The sequence below is a fragment of the Symsagittifera roscoffensis genome, chromosome 9 (genome assembly GCF_963678635.1).
Source record: "Symsagittifera roscoffensis chromosome 9, txSymRosc1.1, whole genome shotgun sequence".
In the NCBI taxonomy this organism is placed as follows: Eukaryota; Metazoa; Xenacoelomorpha; order Acoela; family Convolutidae; genus Symsagittifera; species Symsagittifera roscoffensis.
In genome coordinates, this window is record NC_087070.1 from 39,344,042 (window position 1) to 39,356,569 (window position 12,528).

At 34.0% G+C, this 12,528-nt stretch overlaps 2 protein-coding genes across 3 annotated transcripts in view; both read right to left on the bottom strand.

Annotated features, from left to right (window-relative positions):
* Positions 1-12,528, bottom strand: part of LOC134853927 (beta-1-syntrophin-like) — a 236,233-nt gene that overhangs the window by 16,625 nt on the left and 207,080 nt on the right. Inside the window, exon 2 of the mRNA XM_063869899.1 lies at positions 389-472. Coding sequence (XP_063725969.1) covers positions 389-431 — 43 coding nt within the window. The 5' untranslated portion in view covers positions 432-472. The remainder of the gene's footprint in view (positions 1-388; positions 473-12,528) is intronic.
* On the bottom strand, positions 4,878-12,219 carry LOC134854118 (uncharacterized). Of its 2 annotated transcripts, none has more exons than XM_063870235.1 (3): positions 12,056-12,219; positions 11,261-11,430; positions 4,878-5,471 (listed from the first exon to the last, which is right to left on the bottom strand). In XM_063870235.1, exons 1-3 carry the CDS (start codon positions 12,148-12,150, stop codon positions 5,200-5,202), a joined length of 537 nt encoding a protein of 178 aa, XP_063726305.1. In that variant the 5' UTR covers positions 12,151-12,219; the 3' UTR covers positions 4,878-5,199. The 2 variants fall into 2 exon arrangements, with proteins under 2 accessions (XP_063726305.1, XP_063726306.1); XM_063870236.1 differs by lacking the exon at positions 12,056-12,219 and adding an exon at positions 11,579-11,630 and having other exon boundaries at positions 11,261-11,431.

Consider the following 12,528-nt stretch of genomic DNA (forward strand, 5'->3'; position numbering starts at 1 on the left):
GAACACGAAATGAAACGGTAAACCGGAAATGTCCTTACACAACATAATCAATGTAATAAGTTCAATTTCAGTTTCTATGAAATGAGTAGTCTCTAATCATATTATGGCTAAATATCGAGGACAGGAAGCTAAACTGACGCTAATAGAGTTTTCTTTTAGATGGTAAGTTTCTTCTAGTGTCGGTTTTAGAGAAAACAAACCAATAAACCGTGGCTAAATTATCAAACAGCAAGATGTGGGAGGTGATTGTTACTTTAACCATGTCAGCCTTTCTTTGTTACAGATTTAGTTTCTGCGCAGTTTATGTTAACTCGGACAAACAAATAGCAAACTAGAGCCAAACTAGTCCGAAGCTGAAGATATGAAGTAATAGAAAGATTAAACATACCTGCTCGGCCTGCGTTGTTCTGCGAAAAACCTCCCAATGTCATTCTTGTTTTTCCGCTGGTAGCAATCAGAACATAAATTATCTGAAACAACGCGTAATTGGACTGATTATTCAAATTTTCATGAAAATAAAGCTTCTTACACAAGGTTTCAAACGAAAAAAAAACACTAGATTTCATGCGAAACCTGTAATACAGTGCTGATTTAAATTAACCGGACAAAACGCGTTAAACTTGAAATTTAAAACCCGTTTTTCTCAAATTGGGTTGAGTTTAGGTGAAAATTTATGAGGACAAAACTTGCTTAAAATTTTAGCAGAATTAATATGGTGTAATTTATTTTGCGAATTTCGGCCCCAAAATTTTACTCCAAAAATGGGTCATTTTGGCTTTTCTTAGTTAATCAAAAATTACGCCAAAAATACTCGGACGATCACAAACATAATTGTATCAAAGTGAGCCCCTTACGTAGCCCAACAAACTTTAAGAGGGGCATAACCTCCAAAATATTGTATAAAAAATTTTATTTTTGTTTGATAGACAAAAAAGGTCGTTTTTACTATATAAAATACCAACTTTTTATTTAAAAACAATTTTTAAACAATTTGCAATTTTTTTTGGAGAAAATACCCTTCTTAAAGTTTGTTGGGCTACGTAAGGGGCTCACTTTGATACAATTATGTCTGTGATCGTCCGAGTATTTTTGGCGTAATTTTTGATTAACTAAGAAAAGCCAAAATGACCCATTTTTGGAGTAAAATTTCGGGCCCGAATTTCGCAAAATAAATTACATCATATTAATTATGCTAAAATTTTAAGCAAGTTTTGTCCTCATAAATTTTCGCCTAAACTCAACCCAATTTGAGAAAAACGGGTTTTAAATTTCAAGTTTAACGCATTTTCTCCGGTTAATTTAAATCAGCACTGTATAGATACCCAGCAAACTACATTCCGATTCAGTCAACATGCAAAAACTATTCAAACGCAGAAGACTACTTTTGTTTTTAAAAGTTCGCTTCTTCACATAATCGTTAACACTAAAAACCATTTTGATCAGAGATGAAAAGCAGAGCTACGGTTCACTTGCAAAACATCACCAACATAGCATGGCAATTTAGCCGATACAAAACGAGACGAAAGCTCCGAAGTTGTAAAAACTGCTTGTAAAAATGTCGAAGAAAAAACTAGGTCTATCAAAACTTCTCGATGTTTGTCTCGAATGAAGTTAGTTTTGATAAAGCATGTCGCCAGAACCAAATACCAGAGTTAAATTAGCATTAAAACAGAACTTACGAAGCAGTACGCACGCCAACAATACTTAGAAAGACGCCCATTGAGCCAAAAAAAAATTATTTTGACTATTTATTTTCTCCTTTCAAGTGAGGCAGTATGAGGCGACTAGATTCTGACCGCGAACCGTACACGGAACAGATCTCAAAGATCACTTGAATCCGGTTGAATCCTTTTACACAAAAGTGAAGCTGAGTTTCGTACCATTTGCGATACAGAACGCCACCGAATCGTTAAAAAAATGCCAAAAAAAATCTACAAAATTTTCATATGTTATCTCAAAATGAAACTAAATTTGATAAAAACCTCTGGCGGAAAACAACAGCCAGCATAGAACAAAAATAGAAAATTATCTTGTAACAATGCCGACAAAATCGGTATAAAGGGTCCAAAAAACCCAATCATGGGACCTTTTAAAGTAGAAAAACTTTTGAATTTTCAGTCAAATATTCGATGTGCCATTAATTTGAATCAATTAAATAAAAAAAGTCTCAGAAACCACAAGGGATTAGGACGAAAAGGTTCTCTGAACTAAGTCCAAACAAACTAGTACAAAAAAATATGCTGGCGAAAAAACTGTCTTTCATTTTTTTGCTATCGGAAATTTTTTCTTTAGATTTAAAACAAGAAGCACTTAAATTACAATAACCTGCATACATTTGAATTGCAAAAGAAAAAGAAACACCATACAGCAGGAAAGCAAAACAACAATTGTACAAGAAACCAATAGCGAAAATAAACTAAATTTAATTTGAAAACAAAAAATCTGAATTACTAAAAAATATTAATTAAAAAAATTTTAAGGTAATTTGTGATCTGATAGCACTTGAGGCCTCCTAAACTCAAAACCATGCTTGAAAAAAATATCATTCTACAGACATAGCCAATCGAAGATTGGAAAAGAGTAATGGACGCATGTAAACATAAAAAAACACTGACTTTCTCGAAAAAATCTCCAAACTTTCGAATTTCAGAGAAAAAAATAGATGCCCGTTAAGCTCTTTGAATTTCCACAACAATTTATGAAAAACTAAGAGTATTGACTACATTCATTACTCAAAACAAACAGGCAAGGAAGCAAAAAAAAAACAATTGACAAAAAACTGATTGAAAATTATACCGGGAAATGTGAAATGCCTCATGATTTCAATTACATTCGCCATAAAAAATGGTAAGAACAGCAAGTCCGGTCCTTTGAGAAATTTCGAGGAAAATACCCGAACAAAGCTTTAGTGCAAAGAAAAAATTAAAAAGTCAGTAAAAAAGAGTAAAATTTTCAACGGTCGGAGCAGTAATTTTTAAATTTTAAACATACCTAATCAAAAAAAGAGTACATATCAAAAAACGACTGGAAACAAATAAAGAAAAACAATAATAACAAAACCGACAGAATTAAAGCGGACACTTAGAAAGCTGAAAGACAGCCGAATTATTTTCAGTTAAAGAATCATACAGAAAAATGCATCTGCTACCTACAAAGCAAACTGTAGCCCTTATATAAGCAAAAAACGTAAAAATCATATATTTAAATTTACCATTTTGAACTTGTTTTAAAATGTAATACTCTAAGAACAAGCTTAACCACGGGAAACAAGTCTAGTACCCGGTTGCAGTACCCTTGCTTATCTTAAGGATGATCAGGACAAAAGTCTAGAATGCAACTAATCTCACCAATGTAATAAAACAATTTAAAAACTTTTCTAAAACCAATTTTTTTGTTTGTTCACCCTTCATGACAGCCAAAATCTAGTTATAACTGATACACAGAAGTGCAGTTGCTCTCCGCAAACACAAGCCAAAAAAAAACGAACTCCAAAAAGAAAAAAGAAAGAAATTACCAAAATCAACTTTAAAAAAGTTTTAAAAAAACGGGCACAACAGGATTCGAATTTAGACACGAGACAGTCTCTTATTCCAACTTCAATTAGGCAGCAGAGATTATGTTCGCTTCGATGATGATATAGCTAGAGCAGACGTTATGCAACTTATACCTAAAATTTGCAATAAAATTGGCGGCTTTGGTTAAAAAAAAAAGAACTGAAAAAGCTTTTTAGCTGAGTATTTGAAGCTTATTATGGTGTCGATATCTTCATTGGTTAAGAAACATTACCGTTGAAAACTATTATTTCGATCGCCGTGTCTGGTCTGAATAAACAACTATCCCGAGAACTTGATTCGTCGGTGCCCTTGACACAAAATCTAATGGCACAGTATCTAACAAAATTTGGCACAGTATCTAACATTTTTATCATGACACTAGTTCTGCAGAACGAAATAAAAAAAATTTACTCATCTGTCTTTTCTTTATTATGTACAACAATTTCATCAACAAATACTTTCAAATATTCATGTATCTTTTCGCCCAAATCAACACAAGTTTTACTTTCAATCAAATATTTTCCGTCCGCGAAAAACTTTTCATTTGACCTCGAAAACATTTCGCATGATTTTGCTAATCGAAACTTGCAAACATGTGAATTCTGTTTGGATTCGGGCATCGATTTTGGGCTAAAGCGTTCAAAACAGGCCTCAATCAATCCTACATGGTCTAGGAAGCCTTTCAAAGATATTGAGAGACCTTTAGGATCTGGTGCCGAAAAAAGGCCAGTAAGCTTAGCCTCAGCCGAGTTGAGTTCGCGATAACATCCCACACGAGGTTCAATGTCGGGTTTCAGAGAATTAAGAGCAATATCTGCAGCATGTGTGGTTGAAAAAGATACTTCGACAGTCGCCATCCAATCCTGTTCAACTAGCTTCGGAATTATCCTAACGTCATCGTTCTCTTCGGCTTCTGATTGGTCCAAATCCAAACACGGATTTGCTTTCTCGATTTGATTTTGATCCTCAATTTCCATTCAACAACTGAAAATAACGTTGATTTAAATTAAATTTTGAGAATTTTTTGTATTCTTTGACTCATAACCAATAAACAGTATATATCACTCGCAGCTAGTCAATTTTCATAAATCTTTGGATCAAGCTAACAATCCCACCCTCCCCAAAAAAATGCCAAGTAATGGTCATTCACCCCAGCGTTCAACTTAAATTTAAGTTATTTAGTCTGAGTTGCCGAAAATTCAAACCCAGAACCAAGTAAACATCCTCCCGCCTAAACGGGTTTGGGGAGGGGGAATCTTAACTTGGTTCTAAGCATTTATAATTGACATTTTTTGCATCAAACTAACCATATTTGAGAAAAAATTTGAAGGGAAAGTTTTTATAATAGCTTTTGGAATTTCAAAACCAAAATGAATTTTTGAAATTAGAAGTAATGCACATTTTTTGCACCATTTCCAAATTTGTAGTCGGAGGGCGTAAGTCTTTCTGTAAGCAAACGAAACTGAATTGAACTTAAAAAAAGAAACCAAAAGTCAAACTGCAAATGATGAAATTTGAGCTCGAACAACTTTTAAGACTCTTCCTGAGCAAAAACTCAACAATGCCAATTTAACCAAGAAGCATAATTGCATTTATCTACAAAGGCAATTTTTTTTCTATTTACAATTATTTGATATCAGCTGATCTAGGAAACCATTTCGCTTGTGCAATTATCCTGAGAAACTGTCGGCCTATTTTCTGTGTTTGATTTTGAGCTCTGATCGTCTTTTTCTGAAGGCGAATCTAACAAAATAGTAACTGGACCGTCATTTACTAAGTTTACACTCATCTTTGAGCCAAAAACTCCACTTTGGACTTTTTCTGATTTGTAGAAAGTTCTGATTGTCTCCAAGAAATTTTCATACAGTTTCTTGGATTCGTCTCCTTTCATGCTAATGTGAAAGTCGGGTTTAGCTCCTTAAACAAAAAAGACAAATGGAGAATTCTCGGTAAAAGCATAATAGATAGGTGATATAGCTTACAAGTCTGTTTACTTATTCCACCAAAGTTTACTTCACAGCTCTCGACTATCATTTAACGCGTTGTTCGAACTATATTTGGCGGTCGAGTTCAATTTCACATCATCAGATAAGAGCAATATGATTTCTATTTTTATTTTTGAGCTCAGATCAGGGTTTCCACTAATCATATTAACCCATTATCCTTTCACTTTTTATCATTTAAGTTGCACGGAACAAGTAAAAAGACCCTTGCTTACTGCTTATACGAGAACAGATCTTTCAATTCACAGGTAAAATAGAACAAATTGAAGGATCTTTTGATTGCAGGATAGTTTTACAATTGATGCTTTTTGGTACACCAAAGCAAAGCTGCACTTCGCAGACAACCAAAAAAAAGGGTCTGAACAATTCAAGGAAATAATCCTCCTAAACAAAATTGCAAAACAAACATAGCCAACAGACAATTGGAAAAGAGTCAAGGAACGCAAGTTACCAGAAAAAAAACGGACCATTTTTTGAAAAAATCTCAGCTTTCGAGTTTCAAAGAAAAAACAGATGACTTTAAACCTCTTTGACATTCCAGAACATTTTATGATTGACGCTTTTTCGATGAACTAACCCAACTTGAAAAAACAGGAGTAATAGAAAAAAAACATCTATTTCTTTGGTGAATTCGATAAGTAAAATCCACTTCGAAACTAGAAGTTGATCACGTTTTTCGTGACCTTTGCCTTTAAGCTGTTTGACAGCAGTCTGCCTTCCTTTCAACAGAGGAACTGAGCTGATCTTGAAAAAAAAATCAAAAATCAATCAGGAAAAATACAATTGAGCCTGAACAAATTATCAGATTTTTCCTGCGAAAAGACTAAATAAAATCATCGCGACCTATATAAAAGGCTGAACTACTATCATCGACTCTTAAAAACGTGACACTTTGATTGATCAAAATCACAAACTTCCTCTTCGTAAGCAAACTTGTGCTACTTGAAGCGACAATATGTACTTGGTGCGACAATATAAGTGTACGTGGTGGTACAAACAATAAGCTTAAAATAGCAAAAATTACCACCACTTCATACTGATCAAATTAACAGAAATTCAAATTAAAAAATGAAATGAAAATACTGCTTACTTGTGCAAAAAATAGGCAGAACTATATAAGACGACACCATAGCTTCAAAAGCCGCATCAGCAACCGAAACACCCCAACTTGAGAAAATTGGATTAAAAGGTTAAACATCGCAAGGAAATTCGATAATCAAATTCAACTTTGAAACAAGAAGTCGATTATGTTTTTTGTGCCATTTACATTTTTGTTGTTCGATAGTGTAGTTTGCCTTTCTTTTAACTAAGGAAATCAGTAAAAAAATTACATTCGGACCTCAACAGATTTTCTCCTGAAAACAAATCATCGCGACCTATATAAGAGTCTGAAATAAGTTTATAGACTCTTAAAAACACCACACTTTGAGTGATCAAAATCACAACCTTCCTCTTTATAAGCAAATATGTCCTACTTGGTTCGACAATACATACGTGGTATAGCTGGTGCGACAAAGTAATTGTACTTGTTGGTACAAACAATGAGCTCAAAAATACCACCACTCATACAGACAAAATTAACTGAAACTCAATTTTAAAAAAAATGAAATAAAAAACTGTTATCTTGTGCTATTGTTTGAAAATAAACACACCAATAGTCGAATTCGCTATGGACTCAACAACGGTTTCAAGACTTGAAATAATCCAATTTTAGAAAACTGGATCAAAGGTTAAAATATTTATTTCGCAGAAAAATTCTATAATCAAATTCATTTTCGAAACTAGAAGTCAATTATACTTTTGTGGCCTTTACCTTTTGCTGATCAATAGGGTAGTTTGTCGGTGTTCTAACAAAAACATGACCTGAACTTAAGTAACTAAAAGTCAATCCACGAAAAAGAACATTTAAAACTGAAAAAAATTAAAAGTTTTTTCCTGAAAATCATCGCCACATAATTAAGAGTCTAAAATACGTTCATCGAAGCTTAAAAACGTCAACCTTAGAATGATCAAAATCAAAACTACCTCTTCATAAGCAAACATGTGCAACTGGTTGCGGCAATATAGGTATACCTGGTGGTAGAAACAATAAGCTCTCAATGACATAATTAACACCACTTCATACTGACCAAACTAGAAATTCAGTTTATAAAAAGGAAAAGAAAATTGTGCTATTGTTTAAAAAACGAGCAAAATAATAGGCGACGACACCATGGCTTCAAAAACAGTATGAGCACTCATAATGACCCAATTTGAGAAAACTGGATCAAGAGGTAAAACATTTAAACCGCTGAAAAATTCGATAATCAAATTCACTTTGAATTAGAAGTCGATTACGTTTTTTGTGATTTTTACACTTTTTGTTCGATAGTGCAGTTTGCCTTTCTTGGGTCAAAGGAAATGAGCTTGACCTAGAAAAAATCAAAAGTCAATCAAGGAAATAGTACTTTTGGGTCTGAACAAAACTTTAAATTTTTCCTGATAAAAAATCATCGCGACCTATATCAGGGTCTAAAACACGTTCATCGACTCTTAAAAACGTCACACTTTGAATGATCAAAATCACAACCTTCTTCTTTTTAAGCAAATATGTGCTAGTTGGTGCGATAATATATACCTGGTAAGACTATATAAGTGTGACGGCTGGTACGAACAATGAGCTCCAAATTACAAAAAATAGCACCCTTCAAACTGACCAAATTAACAAAACCTCAATTTAAAAAAATGAAATAAAAAACTGTTATTTTGTGCCAATTGTTGAAAACGAGCACGCCAACAGCCGTTTTCACTATGGCTTCAAAAACAGTTTCAGCACTCGAATTAACCCAATTTTAATAAACTGCATCAAAAGGTAAAACATTTATTACGCTGGGAAATTCGATAATCAAATTCCACTTTCGAAACTAGAAGTCGTTTATATTTTTTGTCACCTTTAGTTTTTGCCGATCGATAGGGTTCTTTGCCTTCGTTACAACAAAAAATGGCCTGAATTTAAGAAATCAAAAGTCAATCCACGAAAAAGAACCTTTAAGTCGCAACAAAAATTAAAGTTTTTCCTGAAAATCACCATGACCTTTTTAAGAGTCTCAAATACGTTCATCGAATCTTAAAAACGTCAATTTAAGAGTGATCAAAATCACAACTTCTTCTTTATTAGCAAACATGTGCGACGTGGTGCGGCAGGGTTTTATCGATTTTATAAAAATTATCGAAAAAATATAGGAAACAAGATATTTGGTTTTTAAAAAAGCCGTCAGCTATTAATCTGAAATTCAGCCAAAATTTTTCGGCTAAATAAAATTCATTAAAAAAGCCATGTACGCCCCGTATAGAATCCCTATGTGCCATATATGTACTGCAGGCAAGAGGTACACACATTTCTGAAGATAAACCGAGAGCTTCATCTTAACAAACAAGCCGGCCGAAAAACAATCAGCCAAAAAAGAAAATACTGAATTCTATAATATACATGCAAGCATATCGTCAAAATGTATACGGATAGTACTGAAGAAACAAGCCCTAACAATAGATTGCGAAATGAGCATCGGAGGAAAACTAACCAAACAGTAAAAAAAGCCAAAAATTCTAAGCACAAACCCTTCAAGCTGAAAAAAAAAATTCAAAAAAATAGACACGAATGAAAAACTTGAAGTTCCTCTTTCCCTCAAAACACACAAGCGCAAAATAATTCAACGAATCGAATAAGAAAAATAACTATCAACAGAAAAAAAAATTTCGAAAATGAAGGATATATTAAACACTTCCAAACACAGAACACGTTTACTATTTGCAACAGAGGGACAGGATTTGCAACGAGAAAAAAGAGGTGAAAGAATCGAAGAGTGAGTCACGTGAACAAAGTTCTTTACGGGAAAAAAGTCTAGCACCCGATTGCAACACTCTTGCTTATTAAGGGTAACATAATAGCTGAAATATTCACCTTGTTAGAAGAACAACTCCTGAGCAGAACCGAACTGTAAACATTTGTCGCTCTAAACGTGAGCTAAACGACATGAAGTAATAGCTGGAAATTGATATCTCATAAAGAAAAATGATGAATTCCTTGAAATTTTTTTTATCTATTTGGACAAATTTCTAACTTCAACCAGACCAAATTACAGAAATTCAATTTAGAAAAATGAAATGAAAACACTATAACTTAGTGCTATTGTTAAAAATTGATTAGAACAACAGTCAACGACACCATGGCTTCAAGAACGGTATCAGCACTCGAATTAGGCCAATTTTAGAAAACTGGATCAATGGGTAAAATTCATAATTCGCAGGGAAATTCGATGATTAAATTCCACTTTCGAAACTAGAAATCGATCACATTTTTTGTCAATTTTTTAGTTCTAGTGTAGTTTGCCTTTCTTTTAACAAAGGAAATGAACTGAACTTGGAAAGAAATCAAAAGTCAATCCACAAAAAAGTACATTTGAGCCTGAACAAATTTAAGTGTTTTCCTGAAAAAAACCATCACGACATATATAAGAGTATTAATTACAATCATCGACTCTTAAAAAGGTCACACTTTGAGTGATCAAAATCACAACACAACCTTCCTCTTCATTAGCAAACATGACCATTAGATCACTGAAAACTAAGAATCCACTTTTTCATCTTACTCAGTTTCACACACACACTACACAAATAGTCCAGGCAGAGATGAATGCGCTTTAATGAATCGGACATATTAGTCTGCTGAAACATTATCTCAGAAAAAAATCGCGCAAAAGTTTCAAAATGACAAAGACATCTTTGGTTTAGAAAACAGACTCCGGTGTAATTGCTTGGGTAATAAGTAGTGCAAAGTTGGATAATGTACACGACTCCAGAAGTAGTTAATTTGGTCAGATGGTTTTTCATTATCGATTGGTGCAAAGTGCTGCTTGGTAAGACAATGTATACGAATCAATAAGCTCAAAAGGACCAAAATTACACCTCTTCACTGACCACATCAAAAGAAAAATTAGCGTAAATAAATCTGTCATTTTGTGCTATTGCAGAAAAAATAACCACGCCAAGACACCATGGCTTCAAAAACGGTATCAGCTCTAAATTTTGAAAGTTCTGCAAAATTCAATAATGCCGACGAACTTATACCTTACTGTTTGCCTTGCTCTTCTCGCGGTCAAAAACCCAATCATTCCGAGAGGCCATGGTGCATCTATTGTGGCAAAGTTTACTATTCAGTCTGCAAGAAAATCAGCTTCAAAGAGCTTGAAACCGTTAACTTGGACAACTGGGCTGCACCCGATTTCTTCAATGAGAACTACTTGACATATTGGGATGACGCCGAGAAATGGTCAGAGAACACGAAAGAGGAAGATCTCGAATCCAGATGAATGAATTGTTTCATACTAGACTACAGGTGCTATGTTACGGAAATTCCAAAATACTTAAACATTTCAATATTTGAAGTAGAATTAATAATATGCAAATAGTTAGAAAATTAGAATTGAGCCAGAAAAACATTATTTATGAAATATATTACTTACAAAAATATGATCTAAATATATTTTGTTATAAACATTTTGTTAAGTTGACCTGAAAACTTGTTATTAGATATAATCGAAATGGACGGATTAAAAGGCTGCATTTATTCCGACAACCCACTCAGAATTGGAAAAAGGTACCCAGCGAAGTGTAAGCGAAGAGAACAAACCATGCTAGAACTTGGTTCTTTTTAGCGTTAGTTACCTTTATTTGTGCGAGCATGAAGTGTAAACTGAGACACGCAGAGTAGCTCATAGTCCAAATCCTTCACTGATTTCTTCCAATGGGATCCCTCCGTGTCTTCGAATAGTTTGATTGAGAGAAGTTTCTTGGCCAAGAACTGTGCGTCCGAAAGGCTATCGTTTCTATTCACACCTAGCCACACTTTTCCATTAGATCTTCGCTCATAACTAATTCTTATTCCCATTTTGTTCAATTAAAGCCAGCGTATAAGTTTTAGAGCCATTTTTATCTAACTTCTGTAAACAAAGAATCTCAACAGCTTATGAAAATTCCACGTACTTTTATGAATTAATCTTCCGTTTTGTGAGTTTGACATGATTCTAGAAAATAATGTGAAAATTTAATTTCAAAAACCAACTAAATTTTTAAATTCAACAATCAAAGATAAAAGTAAAATTTTGCAGTGTCATTATTTTGAACTGACTAACTGCATTCAGTAACAGAGCCAGTAAACCATAACAGATGAATCAGATCAGTAAACCGAAAATGCACAACTATTTTATCAATCTATTACACAATTACATGAACCGAAGACTCTTTACTCTTGTCATGAACCTAAACAATTTAACTCAACTATTGTAGCACAGGCAAAATTAATACAACAATTTTTTGAATACGCAACTGAATTAGTTGTTACGCAGCTCGGATTACCAATCTGATAAATAACTGATACTTGGGTTTACTGATCGCACACCGAGTGAAACTGAGCACTGCAATTTTGGTCTAGTTGACGGAGGAATAAAGGAAAAGTATTATCCTATCAACACGCATAATCCATTCTTGATAGCCCCCACAATTTCCCCTCCTACAGTTACAGAAGCACTGGTCACTCGCTGGATTACTAGCTTCATTCACTTCAAGCATGAAAATCTGAAAAAACGGAGCTTTTAAGTAAGACACAGAGGCGAATCTGCGCTTCGCAAAACTTTCGAGAACGCGACAGAAAGCAGCTCTATAAAGTGTAATAATAAAAAAGTTGAAGTCGCGAATTAGTAAAAATTCGGGTACGTCTCGGAATCAAACCTACGACCTAGAGGCTATGAATGCGGGCTTAATTAATGCCAAACACCAGCCAGAAAGAAAGCAGAGAACAGATTCTATGCAATTTCCAATGCTACAGTGTAACTTTCATATAAGTGAAGTTAGGTTTATTTGCTAGTTAGGTTTAAAAAAAGAAGGTTCATAGTATACTCTTACGCTGAGCGCTAGTGTAATAAATGGCTCCCTAG

Excerpts from the sequence above, each read along its gene's own strand:
- LOC134854118 (XM_063870235.1), bottom strand. The coding sequence starts at position 12,150 with ATGAAGCTAGTAATCCAGCGAGTGACCAGTGCTTCTGTAACTGTAGGA. Across the intron at positions 11,431-12,055 it reads GGATTATGCGTGTTGATAGG|TGTGAATAGAAACGATAGCC; the intron begins ATAATACTTTTC and ends AGTGTGGCTAGG. Across the intron at positions 5,472-11,260 it reads TCATGCTCGCACAAATAAAG|GAGCTAAACCCGACTTTCAC; the intron begins GTAACTAACGCT and ends TTTTTGTTTAAG.